The sequence below is a fragment of the Centruroides vittatus genome, unplaced genomic scaffold (assembly GCF_030686945.1).
Source record: "Centruroides vittatus isolate TY-2023 unplaced genomic scaffold, ASM3068694v2 contig_474, whole genome shotgun sequence".
Taxonomy (NCBI): Eukaryota; Metazoa; Arthropoda; class Arachnida; order Scorpiones; family Buthidae; genus Centruroides; species Centruroides vittatus.
The window spans coordinates 152,233-180,184 of NW_027122266.1; the positions used below are offsets into that span (position 1 = coordinate 152,233).

Here is a 27,952-nt window from a genome sequence, read left to right on the forward strand (position 1 = left end):
TATCAGTGGTCGAGAAGTCGCTCATTAATGGGCTGACCATGTAAAATTTTGAGTTTTCTTTACTTAAATAAGGACAAGTTTTCCATAGAAAGTTTTTTTTAGAAGGCAGCTCCTTGTCAGATTGACCAAGTGTTTCCATTATTCCAATCCATATTGTTTAGTATTTTATTATGTTTTAAAGTAATTAAAATTTAATTTTTGTGTTCTCTGTTTAAGTTTTCGACAGTAAGTATATTTTTATGAAGGAAACTATTAACGTGATTGTTTTAAAAAGCTCTCTCCTCGCATGAAACACGCACATCTTTAATTTTGTAATCGACATTCAATGCTACGTTTAGATCGTTTTGATGTTGCTCTTAATCATTTTCTAATTGTTTTTACTATTAACAACTTTCTATATTTCAGAATAAATGAAAAATATTTCACTAGTTCAGTAGTTTTTCCTTTGTATAACTTTTCCTGATATTAAAATTTCATATTTTATTTATCAAAAAACAATTTTGAAGTGGTAATTTGAATTTTAAATGAATACTTTTTTATATAAAGTTATAATTTTGTGGCGATTATATTCTTTTATGAGAGATTCCCGATGACCGGGGCCAACGAGAGGGGAATGATGGGGTACAGTTCTCCTGAACCGGGATTCGCAGGGACCAGTTTGTATTTTTACGCGCTATTGTAATACAAAATGCTTAGAAATAACTACTGTTCTTTATTTTGTAAAAAATAATATACCCATTAAAAAACTCGAAATAAATTTTTAAATAAATTATTTATTTGAAGCCTGTGTAAATTTTTCCTCGGGATCGGAGACGTCTCTCGATACCCCTGCAAATGAGGCCTTTCTTACAATTTGTATAGGGTTTAGAACCAATGGGCAGTTTTAAGCATATAAAATATTAGGGTTTTGTTTAGGATCTTGTGTTTTTGAATGCCTCAGACACACACACAACTATGTGCTTGTCGAAACTCTGTTTTAATCCAGTACTAGATTTTGTATAATATCAAATAGTCCTACTTATAAAACTTTTTAAATAAAAGAAGCCTTATAAATCAATGCTTCCTAGGACCACGCACAACCTAAAGAGCAGCCACCAAGGAAAAGAAAACTAATTCGATCTACATAAAACATTGCAATAAACAGTCCAGGGCTTCGAGATAAAACATGGAATCATGTGATCTTTTTAGCTTTATCAATAATATTAGGTATACAGTGAATAATGTGCAGAAGTTAATTTTAAAAAAAATATCATTCAAAGAAGTAAATTAAGTTTCAAAAACAAAATAAACCGTTATTTTACAAGACTGAAATATACAATCAAACATAGTTTTGAAAGTTTGTGTAACATTGAAATTAGTTTTATTTTTCCTTTTGTTATATATATATATATATTAAACTAAAAGTACAACGCTCATTAATTAAACAAATAGTGTGCATTATATGAAAATCGAACGGAATAATAATAGTAATAATAATAACAACATTGACATTATTACTGATCTTTATCGATTAAAATTTTAAAAAAATTAAGTCAATGCTAAATGCAAACGATATTTATAATGTCTAGAACTAAATTACGCTTTTAAAATATAATGTTTTCTATTTTATGAGGATTCGAGAAAGGGAAAAAAAAATACAGAATTGAATATTATAAATACTAGAACGTTATAAACATAGAGAAATTCACTTAGAACGGTACTTCTTAATCTACGGATGGGTACGTGCACAATCTTTTCTCTTCATCTCTTTGGGATACTAAGAAACTCTTTTACTAAAAAACATTCTAAGTATTTCATTTGTTCAAAAAGAGCAGGCCTCTTTTTTGCATATAGCCCAAAAAAAGGGCCCATGATATTAAGCTTTCAACGGTCCTGATCATAGTAAATTAAATGTAGTATTAAACATTAAATGCTTGTTAAAACGTTAAACATTTTTCTGTATTTGTAAAACTGGACGGTATGTTTTATTTGTTATAAAATATTCGAAACGTATAACGTATATTAAAAGATTTCCTTTATAAAGAAAGTTACAATATCGAATGTATAAATACATTATATTGATCTTAAAGATTTTTATTCTATTTTTTCTCTCGCAGATTATCTTAATGCATATATATATATATAAAGTATATATTGGATTGTACGAATTTTGTTCGGTTACATTTAATGTATACATTTATATATAAACTGCTTAATTAAAAGTTCTATATGAAGGAATAAATATATCAAATAGAAAAGTAAACCCTTTTTATTTTTGCGTGTAAACGTAGGAAATAGTTGAAATTCCGTGTTAAATTTCTTATTTTAAAAAAAAGAAATTAACACGGAATTTATTTTTGGATTTATATATTATTGGATTGTATTGAGCTTTATTCAAGGGTTTCGAAATTTTTTAATGTTAATTATAAAAACATTAAAAAAATTAATTTATTATATATTTTAATTATAAACATATTGTGTATGGTATATTTTAAAAACTTGTTTTAACTATGTGTAATTAAATCATTTATTTTAAATAACTTTATAAAAGCCAGCAGCGAGTTGCTTAACTTTCCCAGAAAAAAATCTAAAATTGTGTGTGGTGCCATCTGTAATGAGATTTTATTTTTAAAAATTATATTATTAATTATTATAAAGTAGGAGTAAGCTTAATTTTAAGGATAGAGATGAGTTTTAAAAAATTTAAATGTTAATAACATGTAAAATTTGCATTAAGTCCGATCCCACTCGGAATATGACACATGACACCCCCCTTATCTTCTCATCTCTTGATCTTTAACCATCAAAATTTAATAGCATCAATCCTCCTCACAGACAAACCTCCCTGCAAAATTTAAGAAATTTTCGACAAAAAGCAAAGTGGGTGGACAAAAGGGAATAAACAAGTGAATTACAAAATCGTTCTTCTCCACATATAATAACATCCACACATACAGAAAACCTCCAATTTTTTTTTTTTTTTTTTGCATTTCTGAACGTTTCAAGGTCTCCTGAATCCAAAAATGTAAAAATCTTGTCATTTTTTTGACTGATTGCCATACTTTCTCTTTTATACATAAAGGTAACAACTGGGAAAGTAATATCACTTGAAAAATCGTTACGTATGTAGCCTATATATAATCAAGTTACTTAAAATCGAATTACAGTAATTTTAATTCAAATTATATATACTGTAATTAATTTGATTATATTGTTTATCAAAATGATCTCTTAAACATGTAGTTAACAAGTAATTTTTTGAAAATATTAGTATGTATATATATGTATAAGATAGAGATTTATACATGAAATTATCGATTTGCTTATACGTATATCTTAATAATGATTAAACCTACTTGTAGGTGCAGTATATCATACGTTATTGTAATATACTATATCAATTTATATACAAGTATATATTGTATAAACTTTCCAGAATATGCATACAGTATATGCAAATTTGTATAGTATATACTGTATATATATATATTACATACTGTATATTCAGTATATTTTAATTAGTGATAAAAATGAAAATCGATAACACTATTTGTTTAATACGTTATTTTGGTAGATAGGGATCAAATTAATCATATAATCGAGTTTAAAAACATGTAAATTATATAAGTAATTTGCTTACATATATACCGATGTATGCTATTATCTACTTTAAACTGAGTAACTAAACGATCTTAACTAAATGATCTAATCAGACACATTTTCATTAATTTTTCTAAATATATTAGTGTATAATGTGAATGTTTATAATCTTTATAACATAGAAATGTTATGAAGATAATGTATAACAGTCAATTGAGTATGATAAGAAATTATGACGCGATCTTATCCATGTATTTGAAATCGTTATTCTAAAAAATATAATCTATTTAAAATCTTCTAAATATTTTTAAAAGTATTTATTAATCTGATTTTAAATGTAAATACAGTATTAAAGATCTGCGGATTTGAAACTTTGCGGTTTGAAAACCGATGTGAATGGTCACGGAAGTAGCGTGTTGTAAGTGATGTGTTGCGTGAAGAAAAAAGAAAATATTTGATTATTTTATCGACGTTATCTTGCAAATTGAATACAAAAACATTCAGAATATTTAGAAAAAATGAAAAATAAAACATTTTTATAATTAGTGAGCATTGTTTATATTTTTATTATCTAATTAGAAACGTTCGTAAATAACATGCAGATACTTTTAACGTTGAAATGCAAAAATTTACTTTTATTTGTAAATATTGAATTTTATGTGGTGGCATATTGATAGAGGAATATAAGCAAATTTAATTCAGATCGCTTGCTTGAATTAACGAGTTAAATTTTATTTTCTGCTATCAAGAACTAATGAAAGAATTCGTGGTTAGGTAATATTGTCAATTGACAATTCTTTAATAAACTTTAAATAATTACTGTAAGTTATTATATTATTCAAATCTTTATCACATTATCTTCACTGTAGTTGATTAAATTTGATTCATTATAGATATTCATTTTGCTTATATTGGACATTATTTGATATAGACGTAACATTTCATTATTCTTTCATTTGAAAAAATTACTTATAATCTAAGTAAATAAATTGTTTTTGTGTTATAGGCCTATCTAAAGTAAGTTTTTTCCCCTTTAAATCACATTTGTACTATAAAAATTTAAATTTCAGATATCCACATTTTAAATTAAATTGTATCTCCTTCACATAAGTTATATCTGTCAATAATTAAACTAAATAATTATCTTTTAAGGACAGATGACGTTCTGTCATAAAATACAGTAATCGTTTTCAGGGCTTTCCCGATAACCGAGAAAATGAGGCAACAAATGTGGGAACAAATTGTTATATAACCGCTTTGGTTATATAACAATTTGTTACCACGTAATACACAAAAAGAAACAGCTGGTTATTTACAATCCTAGCATAAATGAGGACAGAATTTCGGTAAGAAAACTATCAGAAAGACGATTCAATGTTACTTCATAGCGCCTAACATTCGTTACCGTTATCTGAAATGTATGCTAACTTTTTATAACAAGGGCAAATAAAGAATCAATAAATCAGTAGTAGTACGTCATTTTTTTACGGACGATCTAACAAGAATACAGAAATATCTCGTGCTACGATGTCATCTATTTTCCACAACTGCACGGAAGTGTGACGTTGCAAAACACCAAGACGTTTAAAGTTAATGAATATCATAACTAATTTTTAACTTTTTTTATATCTCTAATCTCAAATATTTAGATTATAGTATCCTTGGTAAATAATGCAATGGCCTATATTTAGATTTTAACCTATATTAAAGGATAGTGATGATGGAGATATTGATGCAACTGAACTTAAAAAATAAAAAAAGATTAAAAAGATAATTAATCTTTCTAACCTATTATCAGTAGATATTAGGAGTCCCGAAAATGTTCTTTATTATATGTAATAATTATTGTTTGTTTATTTCCAAATGTTGCAGTATTTAGTAACTCGGGGGAAGATGTTATACTTTTGTTTGCCCATGATTACCTCTTTCAGATTTATAGTTTACAAACGACGACTAAACACATAAGATACCTTAGACTTTTGGTGCTTTAAAGATGGATATGGTTCTCATCTATTACATTAATCTATTGGAGAAACTTAGTTAGATATAGGTACGCAAATTACCATCTTCCAAAGATGGACTAAAGAAAAACTCAATGGGTACAATAGGTTAAAAATGTGTACCTTATTTGTACAAATGTGTATCATAAGCATAAACAAGTGAATTAACTCATTATTCTACAGCTCGGAAGACTGATCTGGATCACCTCCATCTGTTGTGCAACAGTAATCAGCATTTTTGAACGAGGCTCATGTACCTTCACTACTCTACTCCCTTTGAGAGGTTTGTTTCTTTGTTCTCTACTGAGATTTCTTGGGCTGGCTTTTCTGTTTTTCTTATCCCAATTTTCTTTTTGTGTTCATTTTCGTCAACACAAAGACGGGATATTAGAACCGGAAGTTTCCGGGGTGTGTACGTGGTCGTTTTGAATGCACAAGTATACGCATTTCTCGAACCCATTTACAGTATTGCTTATTTTGGATCAAGCTTTTCAGGTTTCTCCTAGCAGTTCTCCGTATTAAGCCACAGTGAAAATATTATTTCTACACTAGAAAGACGTTATTGGTTATGCAGTTTATAGTTATACAGATGCATAATTTTTTACATCATCAAATTTATTTCACGTCAAAACCAGACTTTCACTGGATAACACGGACACGGGTAAGTTGGGGTAAGACGGTAATACCATCTTTCCCCAATTTATAGGCTAAGATGGTTTTTCACGTGATTCACAATTAAGCATGGCTGTCATGTTGTTTCACAACAAGACAGCCATGCTTAATTAACAAAAGTATACACTTAACAAAGGTCCTATTTTCATTATTAAAAAAAAAAAAATTACGGATTGTCTTAGGTTTTCGCCGCTAACTAGCATTCTAGAACAATCATGCAATAATTCCGAAGCTAATTTCCTGCCTACAAATTTTTAAATTGTTATAAATTGAAAAATACTTATAGAAAAATGCCACAAATAAACATACAGGAAAGCTTTGATGTGCGCAGTGTTGTGAATGCGGTGGTGGAGCCATATGTCGAAAAAACTCACGAACTTTGAGGTCCTAACCATCTCCTTATAATCATCTTCCCCCGAGTCATCTTACTTGTAACATTGCCAATTATAATAGCTGCAGACGAACAGTTTTTCCAACTAAAATTAATTAAAATTATTTTCCTAAAATTATTCCGCATGATAAACCAGTTAATTTATCAACTGAATTTTCGAGATGCTATATAGTGATTTGGGGTAAGATGGTAAGCGGGGAAAGATGCCTAATTTTTGTTATTTTGAAATGGTGATGACAGATACTGTCATGTGTTTGTACGATGGATCGTTGGGCCAATATTGAGTGCGAAAGCTGTAGTTGGCTATCGTTACCACATTTTCGACATCTGAGAAAAATAAAAGCAAGATAAGAACGAAGTTTTTGTTGTGAAATGGTTCTAGAATCATTTTAAAACTAAAAGTTAAAATAGAATTTATTAAAAATTGCGAAAAACAATTAATGTGTGATGTAGTTAAGGTTCTAAAGTTTCCATTGTCAACTACGGCCGATCCCGATCGGACATCCCAGAACACGTGACTCCACTAGGCATCTTACCCCGACAAATGGGAAAGATGCCACATTTTTCTTGGGATAACATGCTTATTTTTAATAAATTTTTGTTTTCTCGTTTTATTGCAAGATATGCATAGAAATTATATAAGGACTTCTCAAAAAGTTTTATGGACTGAAAAAGCTTTCAGCTAGATATAGAGCACGTTAGAACGAGCGGGATCTTAACAATACTTATATAGCCTACTGTGCTGTTACACTTACTATAAAGTACTTTTTATTACATATGCAATAAATTATATTCGAAAATTAATTTTATGCAATTATATTTGTTATTTTACCGCAATGGCATTTGGCATTTCACCCGGATACTCGGGATGAGATGCCTAAAATGTCAGACAGTGAAAAAGTCGTCATTGCAAACACAATATACAATTTCTGTATTTTTCATATACTGTACTCCAAAGTTTTATTTGAAAAACACACTCAAAAATATATTTTCGTTAGAGGCCTCCAAAACCCAAATTATCGCTATAATTTCCTTCATAAGCAAAATGTTAGGCATCTTCCTCCGACCCACTCTATATACTTTTGCGAAATTAAAAGCCCTCAGAATTTTTTAAATAACACGCTGTTACATTAACACATTAAAATTGTTATACAGTATATATAAAAGAACCAATTAGGGTTACTATGATTGATTTTGATTTAAAATATATGCTCTCCACCTCAAATTAGTAGTGCTCCCGTACATTAGACTTTTCCTTGAACAATAGAATCGTACCAGTAATCTATCTAACACCTTTCGGGGGAAATTTTTGAATTGAAATAACATGACTTTCTGTTTGTACCGGAAGTTTGTATGTAGTTAATCGGGGTCTCCTGCCCCTAAGTTTCCATATCTGGTCTCGTCTTTCATCTAACTCCGGAGGACAGTTGAAATTTATAAGTTTACAGATTTTTTTCTTCAAATTGCAGCACAAAAATGTAAATAAAGTTCTATAAAGTTAATAATTATATTTTAAATTATTTTTTGCTATTATTACTAAACATCAGTGGCTTAATTTGTTTAAAAAGCTACCTAAGTACCGTTTAATTATATATTTCATGTAACTAACATTTAAACAGGAGCGCCAGGCATGACTATTAACATGTAGTGTCGATATTTGCTACACCGTTAGATAAATATTAAACTAAACAACTAGCACAAACTGCATAATTTGATATCGTTATCGATTCATATAATAATAAATGTACCAGGTGATTCAAAGTTATTCTATTCAGCGCCTTCTGCAGAGAGAATCAATGGACAAAACTTCGTTAAATCTGGTTTACATAAGTTTCTGACCACGAGGAGCTTTAAGGAAGAAAAATAGTTCCAAGTATGAGCAGCCTTATACAATGTGTATATATATTGTAGATAAATAAATAAATATGAAATTTATTTTACGTTCAAAAACACTTTTCTACAGGGATCTAAGAAAGTTTTGGGGTACTTGTATTTATTTATTTTTCAATTGTTTCTCTTACTTTCTTTAAGTATAAAAATTTAATTTTCTATTGGATCCCCAATATCCGAGTTATGTGGTATATTTTAAAGGCAAGACCAGAGAATAGATAATTTTAGAATAGAGAGTAGATAATTTTTCTATTAAAATAATAATCCTTTTTTAAATTTAACTTTAATAAGTAATAGTACTATTAAAGTACTTAGTACTGTTAAGTAATAGTAAATTCACTATTACTTAATGTTAATAGTTGCATATTCTGTAACTATCGCGCTAGAAACGTCATAAATTTATCAATTTGGATTGGAAAATATTATTAAGATAATAATTAATGTAAATGGAAATTAAATAAGTGTTAATTTACCATTAAATTGATTTACCAGACAAATTAATCTTTATTTACGTTCTCATTCCTGCAGATTTACCTGCTTGTTGTTATAATGTTTTCCCAAACTGTAGACATATAAATCAATTATTTATTTTCTATAATTAAATATATTTACTGTATTAAATAATAAGAGCTACTACATTATCCCTGTTCGTCTTTCTATTTAATATAATTATATTTTCATATCAATTATTAAAAATTACGAAAACCAACGTTTTGTAGCGGAATGTAAAACAATTGCCTTAAAACTTGACAACAAATTATTTATTTTTTAATATTATTAAAACGTATTTGTTTAATTATGATTTTAATCATTTAAATTTAATATTTAGGCTGGCCCAAAGTCAGTCAACCGACGATATTTTTTAAGAGGATTTTAAGAATTGTTTAGAACAAACATATTATTCGTAATTCTAGCTTTTAAAATTTTATTTTAAATCTATAAATATATTTTTCGTATAAATTAATATTTATGAGAGTGAACCATAAATGTTAGTTGTTATCCGTGGTTATTATTGATACAATCTATATCACATGTATAAATAATTGTATAAATTAACCATTTTATTGTAAATATATACCTCGATTTAATGGATATCGGATTTAACAGACAAAATAATTTGTCGTAAAGGAAAAATTTAGAATCTTTTTCTTTATTCGTGGGTAGGGTACGCTTAAAGATGGATCAATGATACAATAAGTATAAATTACTCAATGTGCAGTAAATTATAATAATAATTTATTCATACTTTTGAATTTTCCTAAATGATAATACAGTATTGTTAATTAAAACTCGTAATGTTATTGTAATAATTGCGACACGTTAATCATGTAATATATATAAAATTATAATTATTTACTATATCCAGGTAAGCATAAATAAGTAATAGTTACGAAATGTATAATCATTAATTACATCTATCAGAGAGAGATTTGCGTTTTACCTATTTGTTTATTTAATTATTATTCGTATAAAATACAAAAAATCATTCGATTTTATTCATTTTAAACAGTGATTTTTAATGAATAAATTAACTTTTTTTCATAAATGTCTTCGGACTGTTTGTTAATTGCGTGTACAGTGTTTGAGCCACTTTTGATCCTTTCTTAACTCCTCTCTCTGTTGTGTGCAATGATGCATTAATACGTTTAACAACCTCTCCCCTTTAATGACGTGTACAATATTTCATGGATCTTCTGACATTAAAGAAATAGCTTAAATAATTTGATAGTTTATTCACTGATTAGTAAGTAGACAGAACAAATTTTCAAGCCACTATCACTAAAAAACAGCCTACTTAGGCAATGCCTTGATACCTTCCTCCCTATTGTGTATAATCATCTTTCGTGATTTTTTCCTCCCTAAATTGTACACGTAATTAATGGATAGCCCTTATATCAACACTAAAATCCATTATACTACAGTTAAAATATTTGAGTTTTCTCCAGAAAATTTTAAAAAAATTATTATTAATTATATTAACAATATGCTATTTACTTATGGATTTATCAGTTTCATATTTAAAAAAACTTCTAGTAATAAAAACAAAATAATTTAATAAAAAGATTGTATTGTGCGTTATTTAACACTTTTTATATACCAAAACGTTGATTTTTAATTAATTTTATAAATTAATACTTTCATGAAGATTTCATAAATTTCCGTAAGTCTTTCTGTTTCTTATTAGTGTTTATCTCGAAGATATTTATTAATTGAAACCCCAAATTTTAATATTTTTAAATAAAAATAGTGACATCGTAATTCATAACTCACGATGACATATTTGTATTAATAACAGTTCTATTCGCTTATTCTATTAAGCAATTTTGATAGATTAAAATGTCATCCAGTTTTATCAAATCTAATCGGAAAATGCTCTAGAACTGGAGTGAAATAATTTTATAAAATTCATTCAAGTGAAATTCTATAAAGTGAAAAATTATTGTTTTTAATTGACTTGTGAGAGCAGTGTCCTGGTAGTCTGGGTTTTATGAATTGGGCAACAAAGAGAGCTTATTTGAGAGGCTTTATGATTGCAATGAGTTTATACCTACTGATAATAACTTCATTGACATATATGATGTGCTCTCAAGTTAACCATCTTTTGGTCAGCTTGAAATATAATGTCTGGAAGTAAATACAGTTTTATAAGAGCAATTAGTAAAATGTTCAAATGTCATTCCAAAAATATCAACTGTAATTGTTCCATTCTAATAGTTCTTGCAAAAAATAAATTAGCTTTGCTGTTGTTCTTAATTATTTGCTTCTGCTAAATAAACAAGAAATGCCCATGATGCATTATAGTATGTTGATAATGCTACAGCGGTTATGGTTACTTTTTAAGTGAACATGCAAGCAGCACGTCAACAGGATCGAACATCCCAGATGCTGCTCGCAAAGATGGAAACTCAAGATCAAAGAGATATTTTATTTTTCTTAGATACAGCAAAAACCTTTATAAGATGCTATATAGAATTGCATAAACTGATTCATCCCTTGTCCGGGAAGTACTTAGAAAAATACACGAAGCAGAATCTTCCTGGTGAATCAACACTGAGGAAGAATTATCTTCCACATGTTCATCAAGAAGTGATTGAAGAAATTAGCAAACAAATTAATGACAATGCTACATGGTTTGCTGTAGATGAAACTATAGACGCATGCGGACGATATGTTGCTTTAATGGTAGTACGAAAACTTAACGGTAAAGACTGCGCTAAAATTTATCATCTTTTATGTAAATTTCTGGAGAAGACGAATGCACAGGCGATAGCAAGATTTGTTCAGGAAAGTTTAATGCTGTTGTATAATTAAAGTTATGTCATGCTTACAGGCGGCACAGCCTTCTGTAAGCACGACGAGAACTTTTTATATAATCTTATTCATGTAACCTGCCTGAATCACGCTTTACATCTTCTGGCCGAACAAGTTCGTTTACATTTTAAGGATGTAAAAGTCCTCATTTATTCCGGCAAGAAACTACTTGTCAAACTCTGGCTTGCCAAAGACACCAATGCGAACTGCTATGCATCGTGAGCGTTTGCCAGATACTCCTTTGCCACCCTCTCCCATAGTCGTGAGATGGTGCACTTGAATAAAAGTTGCAGTATTCTATGCAAACCATTTACGTGACTTTCAAAGTTTATCAATGAACCTGATGAATCAGAAAGTTCTTTCACTATGGATGTTAAGGAAGCTTTGGAGAATCCACATTTAATTGCTTCTCTAGTTTACATCCATGCTCATTTATTGAATTTTCTGGATAACATTGAAGCATTAGAAGCAAGAGGGTTGCCACTTGAAGAACCACTAAAAATGTTTTAAACAGTAGAGAATTCTATACAAAACCTTGCTGGTTTATGTAGAGTCAAACTTCTCATGATGCTGGCGGCGCCTTTGGACAAGAACAGTGGTTTTTCTGTGCTTAGCCAAGTTAATAGCTGTGTAATTGGAGATCACTGAAAATGTAGGGTTTGCCAATGTACTGTACCTTTGCTAAATTACTATCATCCTATGACTAGCGAGACAAATCACCTAAAAGCGGGACATCTGGTCATCTTACATTAATGTACTGTGCGTCCATGCATGTTCCATGCAACGTGGTTACGTTAGAGCGCTTTCGCTGGAAAACAATGTATCACCGTACGTATAACCCTGAACTCTCATCAATTGATGTTTTTGGTCTGCTCAAGAAGACTTTAAAGAAAGTTTGTTTGCTTTGTCGTTTGTTTGAAACAAACGACAAGCAGAAGCAAAACATACGACGATCGCTTGATGCATAACCTACCTCCTGTGATACCGAAATTTATCCGTTTGTTGCACAATAGGACACCTGTATAAATTACTTTGGAGACTATTAAAACCTGTATTTGTGTTTCTGTGTTTTCCTTCTTGGCTCATTTGACTATACCAAAAATATAAAACTTTTCTGTGGCTACTTTTAAGCTTTAGTTATTCGGTACACTTATGATATACTGCGTGTTTATCGTCTTATTGAAGATGTAGTCATTAAGTGTATGAATATTTTTACAGAAAAATAACAAATGTTTGATTAAGAAGCCTTTGTAATTTTTATTATAAAGAAAACTAATAAAAATTTTATTATAAAGATATAAAACTTCTATTATGAAGTATAAAATAAAAATATTTCTTTATATTCTATGTGAAATTATTTTACAGTAATTCCTTTAATGATAACAATTTTTCTTTATAATTTGAATTTTTTGGTGATTCTGAAACACAACTAATATTTTACAAATAGTATGACAACGTTTTTAATGATATTGCTGGTTTTAATAGGCAGTAAAATTTTAATTAAATACTTTAAACGTTTATATTGTTACCGCTAAAGCTCGAAAGCCGTTAATGTGTACATTACCTAGCTAATCTCCAGATTAACTAGGGTGATCCGTTAAAGTTTCGAAAATTGTTCCATTTCTCAAATTACCTAGATAATGTGAAGATGATCTAAGTAAGCTGCACATTACCTACTAGGCACTCAGTAAAGTGAAATAAGATCTTTGCTGGAACAACAGCAACGTTTCTGTACGCTTAAATTAACATAATGTTATTTATTTAATTTTCGATATCTAAAGAATCAAGTTAATACAATCAAACAATCAACAAATTAGTTGATAGAATCAATTATCAATCAATTAAAAAACTGTAATACAAAAAATCAAACGGTTTAAAAATTATTACAATTAGGGAAATGAATTCGCAAAACATATGATAAAATTGTGCTTACTTATTAGTGTAATCTAAAGATTGGTGACACTTTGAGTTACATAGCAATTGGTTTTTGCGACAAGCACACCTATTTGTGGTACATTTAGATTTGCAGTCACATTTTCTGAAACCCTGCCCAGTACCAAGGTATTGTTTTATTGATGTTTGACATAAAGATATTTCTACAGCAGAGACATCTTCTTTCGTTAAAAAATCTCTCTTTACAAACATTGAATTCAGATTTTGCATACAATTGTTTTAAAATACCCGTTTTAGTACCAAGTTTATAAAATCCATTCTCTATTTTACTAAGAACCACAGCTAAAATTGAGCGTGCATCAGTTTTTGCTATCTTCTTCGGGAAATAGTAGGGAAAGGAAATGAGAGAAACATACTTTTGAACTTTAACGATACGGAAACCGTTAATGTGCAGATTACCTAGGTAAAATGCCGAAAACTCTTGATTCCGCACGTTAACGGATCAATCTAGTTAATCTGGAGATTAGCTAGGTAATGTACACATTAACGGCTTTCGAGCTTTAGTGGTAACAATATAACTTTGTAATTAAATATTAAATAATAATAATCAAATTTTCAACACAAAATCATTGTGTATGTATTGCATAGAGATTTCAGGATAATGCTAAAAGTGTTTTAGTTGTATTGCGTGATTACATTATTATAAATACGACTCACGTTTCAAACATAGGAAATTAAATAAATTTGAATAAAATTTTATAGCTGTTCTCCGACAGAAATTTACCAAAATAAAGAAAACTTTGCATTTGATAAATCATTAATTTCAATTTCTGTAACCATATTTACTTTTAAAAATTGCATTTTAATTATTTTTAATTGATTTTTTCCTAATTATTAAAAGAAATTTAATTCTTAAAATAATAAATAATAATTATTTTATATTATAATTTAGTGCACAATAAAATTAAATCAAATACAGTAATAGAAATCAACTTTAGAACGAAAATAGCAAATTCCCAAACACCTTATTTGCTGAGAAAAACTCTAATATTTCACAAACGGTTTTTTTGTGTGATAGATTCGTGAACACATTTAATAATGGAAATTTAAACACGAGACTTTATATTAAACCCGTGCACGACCCACTTCTTGTTCAAATGACCCTTACGCATACAGAGTATCAACATTTGGAGAACTAGAAAGGCTTTTCTATACTGCTCCAGTATGTATGATAAACGATGAACCGTACAGAATTACAGAAATTGCTGTAACGTTGGGTTATAGAAAAGCCATAATTGAGGAACTGATTTCGAAGTTATAAAGAAAACAAAGAACAAAAAGAATAGGGAACAGGATATAAATTTTTCTCTCTTGTTAACCTAGGCCATAATCTACTAGGCCTACTGCCTCGTATAATAATTAAAGAAAATTATTATTATTTAATTTAGTCATTTTTAAAAAAAATATTCTTAGATTGATAAGTGAGAGAAAAATCTAAATTTTCAATTTTTGTTGGATCCTCATAGGGCTAAGTCTAAGAGGATCAATAAAATTCTCCTACAGATACTGTTTCATAGTTATATGTTAAATTGTATTGCTGAAATTTTGAAACTATCGAAAAGATGATGATCGATGAAACTGATTCTTTACAATATATGCTTAGCAGTAGATCTATCTGGGTACAATTTTCATTGATCTCGTGTAATAAGGATACATGAATAAATTTGCAAGGCTATCTGATCTATATAAAAAGAAGAGACGAACCAAATTTATTTTGGCATTTTCTTATAACTATACTTTATTCTTTATACACAAACGAAACTAAGTAAAAAACAATTCAGTACTTGTACAGTAGAAGTTTGACAAACAATTTCATAATTTTCTAATTTATTCTAAAATTCTCATTTAAAATTAGCATATTATATTATTAATTTTGCATATTCGTCCGTCAGTGACGCGTATCTTATTTGGCATATTGACATATGTCACTTGTAGAAACAGATTTTTTTCAGCTCACTAATAAACAGTTTGAATTGATATTTGTATGTTGTGTAGAAACGAAATCAATAATTGTATTTTTAGATATCAGATCGATTTCAAATTTCACATTCAAGTCATTTACTGAACTTTCCTTAACTTTGTTTTTAAATGTGCAGTTAACTTATTTATATCTTAAACCAGTGACGTAGCGCCGTGAAGAAACAGAAGATAAATCTTCATCTTGAAAATACTATAGTGTGTACGTATTATTGATCCGATACTCTTATTATTACCTCTCTTTAGTCTGCGGATTTATAGTAAAAAGTTCTGGCTAGATAATAATTTACCAGCTCCAATGAATAGATACTTAACTGTGTATTTTAAAAGAACTCTATTTAAAAATACATTTTTGAAGACAAGATTTAATTAACCTTATCGTAGCTCTAAAATTTAATTTTAATTCGTTTTATTATATGTTTGTTATTTTCCTGCTACTTGAGATTCGAGTTTTCTCTTCGAGATTTCTTCGAAATTAAGGATGAAAAGAGTAATAAAATTTCAAATGGACGCCAATCTTTTTCATTTTATTATTACAACGTAACACCGATTATCCCAGTTGAACCTGTAAATGAATAGGTCTACATTAATTTTTTTATAGTATAATTCAGGCATGGACAAATGCGGCTCTTTTTGAGTTACACGCGGCTCTTGCTGAAAGTGTTAATTTCTGTTTTTTATTATTATTCTTACAATTTTATTTTTATAATTTTGTGAAAATATGTTTATTAAAAAAATTCAATATTTGTTTTATTTTATATTTATATTATATAATAAAATCGCGCGCCTTACCATGCTATCCGCCACGACAGTACAGAACTGCGGCTCCCATGCATTTTGCAAAACCTACATTTCGGCTCCCACTGAACTCTTGCCTGCCCATCCCCGGTATAATTCATAAAAGAAAATTTAAAGTAACAACATTATTACAAAATGATTTGTTTCTGCTACTTTACATCATTTAATTTCAATGTGAGATAAACCATTCATATTAAAATGTAACTACAGTACAATAATACACATTTTTATTCTTAAAACAGTTACAGTTTATATAGGTAAAAATGATAGTAAATCTAACCATTTTTATAAGGCATAAAAAAGGCTTAAAAGTGATTTATAAATCTTTTAACACTATATATTCAAGTGGTTCAATATAATAATTAGAAATGGCTCAATAAATCTTTACCTCATTGTAAACTTCTATAAAACTACAGTACGTCTTCATCCAAAGAACAAGACACGAAACTTTCCCTGCTTGATTTCTCGAATTTTTAAAATGGGTTACTATTTGAAAAAATGTACGTTACGGTTTTATTTAATGGAGCAAAATCGTCCCATTTTCTCACATGCCTAAGTTTAAGTATAACTAAACCATTAAGAAAGACGGTATTACAATCAAATTTGAAATTCCACATTTTTATTAAAATTTTATTTAAAAACTCTCCGTTTTCAATGAAGAATATGAAAAAAAATTTTAAAATTCAATCGAAGAATGAAGAAGAAATTTTTCTCTCCTGAAAAGGCATGCGGCACCTGCGAGAAACACCTGCACCTCAAGCTAAGAAACACTGCCTTAAGAGGATTGGAGCTTAATTCTTTCTCGAACAGTAGCAATTTAGAACTGCGTGTAAAGCTCTAGATAAATATGGATTCGAGAGTATCTTTTTTATAAGTTTGTAACTATAGTTGATATTATAAGATACAAGCCGTACAGAGCGTGCATATATTTGTGCGTGCTTGAGGTGTTTAAAATTAGAAGCACAAGTTGTCTACGCTTAAAACCGCCGATGCTTTGGGATCAGACTTCTTTTTATCTTTAAAACAGTTTTTCAACTAGTTAAAGTTTATTTAGTTAATATTACTTTTTAAATTCTTTTGTTTCAATACTTGGAAGAAAAGAATAGACAAAAATGTAATATGTTAATTACTTTATATATATTTTTTTTTAATTACAGATTTATTATCTAAATTATTAATCATGAATAATGTGAAAATACATTATTCTAATTGTTAAGATTAGTAAAGGGTAATTTTTTAAGCATTATAAATATGTAACTTTTCCAAACATCCCTGAAGGATAAGTTTTTGAATTCGTAATACATTAAAAAACAAACAAAAAACTTTAGTCTTTTCACATAAATTAAAAAAATTCAAATTTAAAGAATTTTTATTTAAAAAGACGGCCGGTAGCCGAAGTGTTTAAGGCGTTTGCCTACCTACAGATATTGTTTTTGGATGGTGTGTCCCAAATACGTTGGATTCCGATCTTCACTACCCGACCGCCCGACGATGGGTATGGTTCAAAAAGTAATCTTATTGCCCACACGGAGGAAAAGTAAAATATATATATATATAGTTTATAATTTCTTTTAGATTATATATAATAAGAAATATAGACACACTTTTTTAGTGTTAGTCCTTAACAATTAACAAAATTTATTTCACGTAAATGCATACTTACATTGTCTGTTTTTTCTTTCGTGTTTCCTATTTATATTTCATATTTTTTCCAGCGGTGTCTAATAACAAATGTGATTCGGGTAGTTTCCTATTACTAAAGAGCTAATGAATATTTGTGATTGGATCTTTGCCATGAGTATTCATTTCAATAATATTCAATGGTAAAGTTAGTAAAAGTAGTTTTATTATCACAGAATGATTTTTATTAACTAGAATTTATGGTTGTAAATGACATTATTCATTTGTATTTAATGTTTTAGCGTAATAAAATTTTTTATTTAAAATTTATTACCATAAATTATATATTTAAGTGTCAATGATAAACTGTTGTTGTAACATAATTTATTTTTATGATTAGTTTTCAAAACTTTTACGAATTTCATCTTCAGAAATGTATAGTACGTATATACACATTAGTTTCAGTTTTATTTAACATTAAATAAAGAAATAAAAATTATTTAAATCATTTAGTATAAAAGTACTATACTTTAAGTATTAATTAAAAGTGCTAAGTAATTATATAATTAATTGATATATTTATAACTGTTTCAGATAAATTATATCTAGATGCTTAAAATTTTAAAACACTAGTGGCAGTTCTAATTACTTTAAAACTGTAAAAAAATCTGAAAATTAAGGAAATTATCTAGTTAAAGTCAATTCATAAATCAAGGATATTTAATTATACTTTTTAATTTAGACAAGAAAAATAAATGAAACCAACATAATAAATAGCTTAATTTGAAAAATGTCTTTGTATTCATCAGTTTAAGTGATATTTTTTGTATAATTTCTTCCAATTTGAAATATTTCTAAACTATCAGAAGATAGATTACTTCTCTCAAGTAAATGTAGGAAGATGCTTTTTAAAATATATATATATAAGAGACTTAATGCACATATAACTACATATAATGTAATATTGTATAATATACAGTATATAATATTAAAGGGGGTCGATAGAAAAAAATTTTCATAAAAGAGGTGGGTACATGAAAAAGGTTGAGAACCCCTGCTATAATCAATATAATCTCTGTTTCTGATATATTTTATAATCTGAAATGAATTCATAAAACAGAATACACAACGTTATTCTTTGAAAGTTTTTATTTTTTGGAAAAGTTCTAGATAGAAACTTGAGAAAGTAACTATCTAGAATTCTTCTTGTCTTGAGAAATAATTAAATAAAAACACACATATAATAAACTGTTTATACGTGTCACAGAACGTTATTTTTAAGTAAACACAAAATTTTTAAATCGATTTATTTTGTTTTTATTTTAATAAAATTAAAATAGTCCTTAAAAATATTTATTTAAACTAGTATCTAAATATTATAAATATTTACATCTACTTTATAAATATAATATGCATGTCAATTTTGACATATAAACTTATAGTCAGTTTGACAGTCATTGCAATTAATTACATAAAGACGATTTACATTCATAAGCAAATTATTAATTTTATAATTAAAGTTTAAATCAAGTTATTTGAAATGGGTTATTCCTATAGTTCTGCAATGACATTATGATAGAGCATTATTCATTTATCATACTAGAGCTATGATAATCTTTTTACATTTTATGCCCTACAAATTTTACTTTCGACTATTATAATTAATTTTTTTCCATTTATGTAGAAGACTTTCGATAAGAGTTAGTGTGGAAAAAATAATTTTTTTTTTCTATTATGAAAAAAGTCTCCTAAATGATCTAATGTACCCAGTATAAACTTCCTATGGACAAAACAGACTGTTTAAAATAATAATCAACATAATAATAGAAATATAATCATACACAGTCAACCCTCCGTAAAAAGACCATGACGAGAAAGTACAGTAAAAAAATGGCCGACGTTTGGAGGTTATCATTAAAATAATGTAGATCTTTAGATTGAGAATTGTTTATAAGTTATCTTTCTTTTCGGAATCATTAGTTACGTAAAAAATAGTAATAAAAAATCAGTAAATCAGTTTCAAGACCTTTTTAGCTCTCGTTTGCTTCGAATAAGAATTCCCAAAAAGACCTAAGAGATCCAAAGATGAGATCACGAAAAAGTCAGTAAATTACTGTAATTTATTTTTATAATAAAAGTTTGGGTTGGATACACAAAAAATGAATGTATTTAAACTATTCCAATTATATTATTTAATTCCTTTAATTTTTCGTGTAACGACAGTATATTTTTGTACTGTTAAATTAAATACAAACATGTATACAAGTAATAATATCTTCCTAAATTGACTCATGATTAAGACTGAGACTTGGTAATTTCGTATTAATATGGTCTACTCGTGTGTAAATTTCTTCTAAAGTTTTCACAATATGTATTGTTGCCACTAACTGAACAGCATACATCAATTAAAGTTTGCTACTAAAGCCATTTTGTTTGTGTTAATTTCAAACCTAATGTAATAAAACTATTAGCTTAATATAAACAAGTAATAAATTTGAATTGCTACATGAATAATAATGCATAAATGAAATCCTTATAAAGGTTTATGTTAAGTAGAAACATTGAAAGCTATCAAAGAATAATATAAATCTTAAAATAAACAGTAAAGTCAATTGAATCTAAAACGAAGAATTAGTTTTAGTTTTATTTTAAAAAGCAGAGCCAGTTTCATAATTTATTCACGAAGTTTAAAATCGAATTAAATAAAACACATCTGATTGGGCTGCAATTTAAACAAATTGTAGACCTATAAATACCCACTGTCTGTTTGTCCTTCCTTAATCTCGAGATGAAAGTCTAGACCATATATGGAAGGGGCAGGAGGCCCCGATTAACTATATACGAACTTCCGAACAAAGCGGAAGTTCGTGTTAAATAACTTTAGGTTCTTTCTGTACTACGGACGACGACAATGAAATTCTATTATAGGGCCAAAATTAAATTCAAATTAATGACAAATAAATATACGATGAAGTCTGTCGACAAACTGTATAATGGTTCTATTAAAGAGAAGCATAAATGCCGCATTAGACAATGGTGCGTGTGTAAATAATCGATGAGAATGTTAATAAATGTCTTTATGAGCGACATTAATTATTTCCAATTGTTATAATTTGACATGTAATCCTATATTTGTTCGATAATTCAAATTGTATTAGGCAATTTATTGAAGGTCAATCGATTGTACAACAATTTCCCAAGTAATATTATGATGAATAAATAGTAAGTAAAAACTTTATTGTTCATTTTGAAAATATTGCAATATTATAGATCAGTAAAAGTTTGACGCAGTTAATTCACTTCATTAAACGAATCAGACATCAATTGCAAATCTGTTATGGTTACATAAGAATATTGACAACACCCGTTGCTATCACTAAACGAAGCTTTCAACTAACGTTTTAAATCACGCCTTTGAGTTTTAGTTGTAGTTTACTTCAACATCAGCTCAAAGCGAACTTTATTAAATACTTTATTTTTAATAAAAAACAAATAGATCCTAAAAAATTATCGTCTTGTCTCTTTTTATACTGATAAAAACAAGAATAAATAACTCTTACTCGTTATCGTTCCTATGTATTATTTGTTGCTTTTATTGTAGTTTTAAATACAATAAACATGAATTTGACCATTGACTTTCCAAATAGCCCGTAATAATTTATTGACCTCCTAGTTAAATCAACTGACTCCGCGATGTCGTTAGCCACGTTATTAGGAATTCCTGTTATAAAACTAGAACTATCATTTGGTAGACCAAGAAAATTGAACTAGTCTATATCATTAACCTGGTTATAATAAATTATGGCTTCAAATTTGTAAATTAAATATAAATAGTGTCCTAATTTCAAATGTAAACATATCTGAAGTGTGTGAGAAACAATACAGCAAATGGGTAAAATGGTTTTGACCTATTAAACTATTTTATTTAATTACGTTTCCCACAAATCGAACATTTACTCAAAATAAAAGTAGCATTTTGAAATTAAATAATTTTATTATAAAATTCAAAAGCAACTCACTTAAATACAAAACATTTTAAATTCAATATTTTGAATATTTCGAATAAACAGAAGTAGCTCAAAAGAACCATTGTGAGAGTAAAGTATTTTACTACTTACAAACATTACAAAAATTGTTCAAAATGAGTTTTTATTCAAACGGTTATGGTCACCCTCTATATTATAATTTATACATAAAGTTGAAATATTTAATTTGATGATAAGAAGTTTAAGCATGTTTAACAATCCGTAACGGATTTTTTGATTACAATTGCATTGATTTTCATTTTATTAGGATTACATTTTGTTTTAGAATTTATTTTACATAATAAATTGTAAAACTGTTAAGAATTTATATAATAATTCATAGATATGGAATCTTAATAAAATGTAATAATTTATAGAGAATATACGTTTCGCTACACGACAGTACTCTTTCATAATAAATCATTAAAATAAATTATTTAATATTATATTTCATTAAGTATACTTACCTTTTTTAAAATGTTATTAAATGTTTAAGATCTGTTTTTAATCGATAGCTTTACTTGCAGCGGTGATAAGTTTATAACCGAACAAATTAATTAAACAAATATTTTATTTTTAGGGGTGATTGTAGATCATGGCATAACAGTTGGCGGGGATAATGTCTTTGATACTTTGGAAGAACTTACTCCTGATTTACAGCAGAGAATGGGTGAATCTGTAAAAATAAACTGGTTAGGAAAAAGAGCTATTCATATTGATGATCTTAAAATGGAATCTAAAGGTAAGGATAATAGAAATAACTTAATTTATAAACCTAGGTCATTTATTATTATGTAAGTTTTAATAACCCGTTTCAAAAGACGAGAAAGAGACTGGAAGGGAGATTCGGAAACTAGTGATCTGGATCAATAGGGTATGTAGGTATTTATTGAAATACATAGAGAATAGGACAATCTACGCAGACAGAAATTTACGAGGATTGGAGAGACTGAATTGAGAAGAGGAGGAGGAACTGTTTGCTCTTCTCAGATCTCTTCAGTCTCTCCAATTCTCGAGAACTGTGAATTGAGAACTACTTAGGACCTATTTGAGGATTCGTTGCGATTCGAGTTTTTCAAAGAAACTCTCCTCGAATATCTTCCTTGTTAATGGACCTCCTTTATCGATTGAATTCTCGAATTGTCACGGAAAAATTGTAAGAGTTATCCGGAGATTGACTCTTTTTATCAGAAAAGTTCTTTCTCATCAACTCTCCGATTATATTTATTGCTTCGATTATCGAATTCGGATAAACAATTAACATTTTGACCGACATAATTAAATACGATTTTGCGGTTTATATCACATTTGACGCTATATAACCCTCTTTTTAAAAAAAATCTATTAAGAATTGGCAAGCAGAAGTACTCGGGATCCGATAACAATATCTATCTCATTTCTAACATTCTGAATTACACTAATTCTAACATAATATTATTTTTCTTCATTTTTTATGATACAGTATTCTTGTAAGACTTTTTAGGGTCCTATAAGATCCCAAATAAACCTATAAAACAGTTTGAAGATCCTAAGATATACTTAAAATTCTAATAGTTTTATAAAATCGTACTTTTATATCATAAGTAATTCTACAGTGTTACTTTCAAATTAAAGATGTAGACCTGTTATTAGTCTATATATTTGTTTTGTTTATTATAATTTTGCAAATAGTAAGCATAATAAGAATTTTTAAGTATACACAAAACAGTAATAAAAATTGAAAAATTTTTAGATTGGCGATTACAAAATCACATCGATAAAATTTCCATTAAAGCAATGTCAGTACTTTAAAAAACTTGGAACGTTAATCATTTATATAATCTAAACAAACGATTGATTTGTAGAGTTATCTATTCGTTACGGTCAAATGCATCTTAGCAACGAATGTAAACTTAGTTTTTGCATAAAGTTTACATCGAACTCGCCACTATTGTATCATATAATAGTCATTCGTGCAATCATTTGTGATTTGCAATTTCTAAAGAGTAAGATTTAATGATTTGTTGAGAATAATAATCTATTTATTATTAATTTTGAAGTTACTAAATTAGTTCGGATCGATTTTTGCATGCGTAATTATTAAAATAGTCTAATTGTCGATTAACTTATTTATTTCTCTTATAATTATTAAATCTATAAAATGTACTGGATTCGTTCGAAATTTGTTTTGCTGCCAACAATATTTTTTAAAAAAAGCAGTTTTTACAGCTCTCTTCTGATTTATATTATATATATTTCATAATAATCTTTTTAAATTAACTGGAAAAATTGCAAAATGGGTGAATAAAGTAGATTTTGCGCCTTGAACAAATTTGCTCATTTTGAATTTGAGCGTTTTTGATTATCTATCAAACATTTATCAACTACAGGGCACTAAAATACGCTTACATTCCTTACAATTAGAAAGATTATTCAAAATTCCATGTCTTTACCTAACATCAACGCTGTTAATATATGAAAGGAATGTATTTACATGTACCGTACATTCAATGACAGCAATAAATATTTGATTTATAAATTACTACATAATAAAGTGAACCTTTTACCTGTTTATGGAAATTACACTGTATAACGTAGTATTCAAAATTTTTATAGTACAGTACATAGTCAGGTATTATAATAGACCATCGAAAGTAAGTTTGTGCATAAAATTACTTAAAAAAATAGTGTCAATTTCTAATTTGTACGCATTGATTTATGAAGGTAACGTTAAACTAAATGAACATACAAATGCATGTCAAAACGTTTGATTTTGTGCACACAAATACTTCCTTTCATCTAGTATATGTTTTATATGGACACTTTTGACTCACTCCATACAAATTATTTATGAAGTTTTGAAGCTAATTATGTAGTATCTATGGATATATTTTAATTTATCAAAATGGAATTGATAATAACTAAAAGTTTAAGAAAATTGCTGCTTACAAGCTTAAACCAAGAAAGAGTTGGCATAAAGACCTTTTAGTGCCTGCGGCATTGAGTTAAAAAAAATGATACAGCATCTAGATATGAATACATTATTCATTTTAAAAAGAAAACTCTGGCTTAATAAAGTATTTATATTATGTTAAACATTAATTACTTTTCCGTGTCCGCAGAAGATAACACAGATTATAGATCGATTTTTTAATAACGAGATATCATTTATGAAATCAACAAGAGAGAATTGGATAACAAGATAATTACGTTTTCATTTCAATTGTAACTTGCAGAATTACTTAGAACTTTTCTTATTATGGCCTTGCATGTAAATAAATCAGTTAAGTTGAACAAAATTTAGAAAACAACGTCTTTATAAGTAAAATTTTTTAATGTATTTTCTAATTATAAATTTTAAAAAGTTATCAAAAAATTGAGAGAATTTGAAATTAATAGCGTAGATTTTTTTTATACAATTAAAAGTATATTTATTAATTTAATTTTATGAACAACTGTATAGTTTCTTATATAATTTAATCTTTAAAAAATAATATCATAGCAAACTAAGATACAGTATAATCTTTTTATATTTATACTATATTTAGATTTTTCTATCGGGTGTTATATAATACAATACTGTAACGTCACTAGAACTGATATTAGGGGACCAATACCTACATTGTTCTCAATACTACTGTGGATGTAGTCATTAGCGCTGTGATGAAGAAAAAACTCTTAGATATTGTATATAAATGCGTTTATCATATTAAAATCTTTCTCCTGTACTCATCAAAGGTTGGGGACAGGGTTTCATGGACCCCTATTTACACTATTAAATATCATATAATATCTGCTAAAGTAGTTTTGGTGCTTTTATGTAATAAACATCTATTTCTAAGCAACTTATTTCCCGTTTCTATGAACATATTCATTGTTATAATTTATAAGGAACTTCAAATTTTAGACGGTGACACTTAAATCAATTTTGAAGATTGTTTACAAAGTAACAACATAAATCTATCGATTTTATTTTATCAAGGTCGAGTCTAAATAGAAACTTATTTATACACGGTTATTACCGTGAATTAAATGCGAATTCTTTTTATATTTACAATACAATTAAATATTTCTGTTTATTTATATTTTTCTACGTTATTTTTCCATATGTAACTTCTTTTGTTTTATATTAAAAAAGAGGATTTTTTAAAGCTTATTGTTCTATTTTCATTTTTAATTAAGTATCTATACTTTATTACAGCACATATTTTTTTAACTCATCATTTCTCTCAATTTTTAAATATTTATTATTAGATAAAACATATCTCTTAGCAACAAAATTATTCCAGTTTTATCATAATTTCAATTTAAAAGTTTCAAAGAAATATATTAAATTCATTATTAATCATAATGTGCAGCTTACAAATATAATACGCTTATAAAATGTATTATTACCGATAAATAATGAAGCTTCTTTATTAATTCTGTGCATCATTTTTACACTACAAAATGATTAATGAAGAAAATTGGTACTAAGAATTGTATTTTAACAAATAACTCCTATTAAATTATTAATAATTTGCTTATATTAAATGTTTGAAATTATTATTATTATTATTTTCATATTTGAATTCACGAATTGGATATTAAATAATCAATCTTTGAAACATTAATAAGTAAATCGTTAACATAATTTCAGTAACTGTACTAAGTATATAAAGGGTGAGTCAGGAGGAGAGGGAAATATCTTGGGGAACGATAGTATATAGGTAATTGTAAGCAAAAACTATATGAATTTGGATACTATTCTCAGTAGTTTCGAATATACAAGGTATGAAAATTGCTCACGTATAATAATAATAATGATGAATGACATATGTGTTTACATTCGAGACAAATCTCAAAAATTGAATCCTGAACTTCAACACACTTTACAATCGAGTCAATCGAATTGTACTGTACACCGCTTTGACTTAATCTCTAGCGCTATGAGCATGTCGAATATCTGTTTCCAGGAAATGCTGCGATGAGACTCGAATTTTCGCTGTGGTCATCAGAGAAGTGACGTGATGTTCGGACACGAGTTGTAAAGCGTATTGATATTCAGGGTTCAAGTTTTGAGTATTTGTTTTGAATGTAACAAACGTGAAATCATTATTATTATTGTTGTTTGTGAGCAATTTTCATACAGCTGTATATCTGAAACTACTGAGAATAATACCCATGTTCAGATGAAGTTTTTTCGCTTACAAATCGTGAAACCAGATTGTAATATTTTTGGAATACTTGACAAATTAATTTATTCAAAACAATTTTTCCAAAATTTTAATTAATAAGATAAAATTTTAAGTAAAAATGATATTAACAAGTCCTTTATCTTATTTTCATTACGTAGTAAGCTATATTTTATTCTATTTATTATTGGTTTTCACCAATGAATAAATAGCGAATAGAACCAGCCTGCGACTGCAATAAATTATATAATAAAAAACAACATAAGAAAATATAATTATTGATATTCATTTCTAATATTTTTAGTATTAAAAAATGCGAATTTTATTTAAAACAAAATTGATTTTTTCTTATTTTTGTCTTTAGATGGCGCTTTCAGACAATTGTATTTCATTCGTAAAGAGAATGTTCTATTGGAGAATTTGCATATAAAACAAATGAACAATACGTATTTTTTAAGCACACTTATATTATCATAAATATCCTTAGCCTTTCCTACGGAGTTGCTCAGTAGTATGCCAATGCTGGAAATCTGAATAACTAGGATTCTAGACTTTTAACACTACTTATATAATAGGAACCAC

General features: G+C 27.8%; 1 protein-coding gene across 1 annotated transcript in view; it reads left to right on the top strand.

The window, feature by feature from the left end:
- LOC136977749 (ionotropic receptor 93a-like) overlaps positions 1-27,952 on the top strand; it is a 56,915-nt gene that overhangs the window by 492 nt on the left and 28,471 nt on the right. Inside the window, exon 2 of the mRNA XM_067273298.1 lies at positions 22,798-22,959. Within this exon, the coding sequence (XP_067129399.1) occupies positions 22,798-22,959 (162 nt within the window). The remainder of the gene's footprint in view (positions 1-22,797; positions 22,960-27,952) is intronic.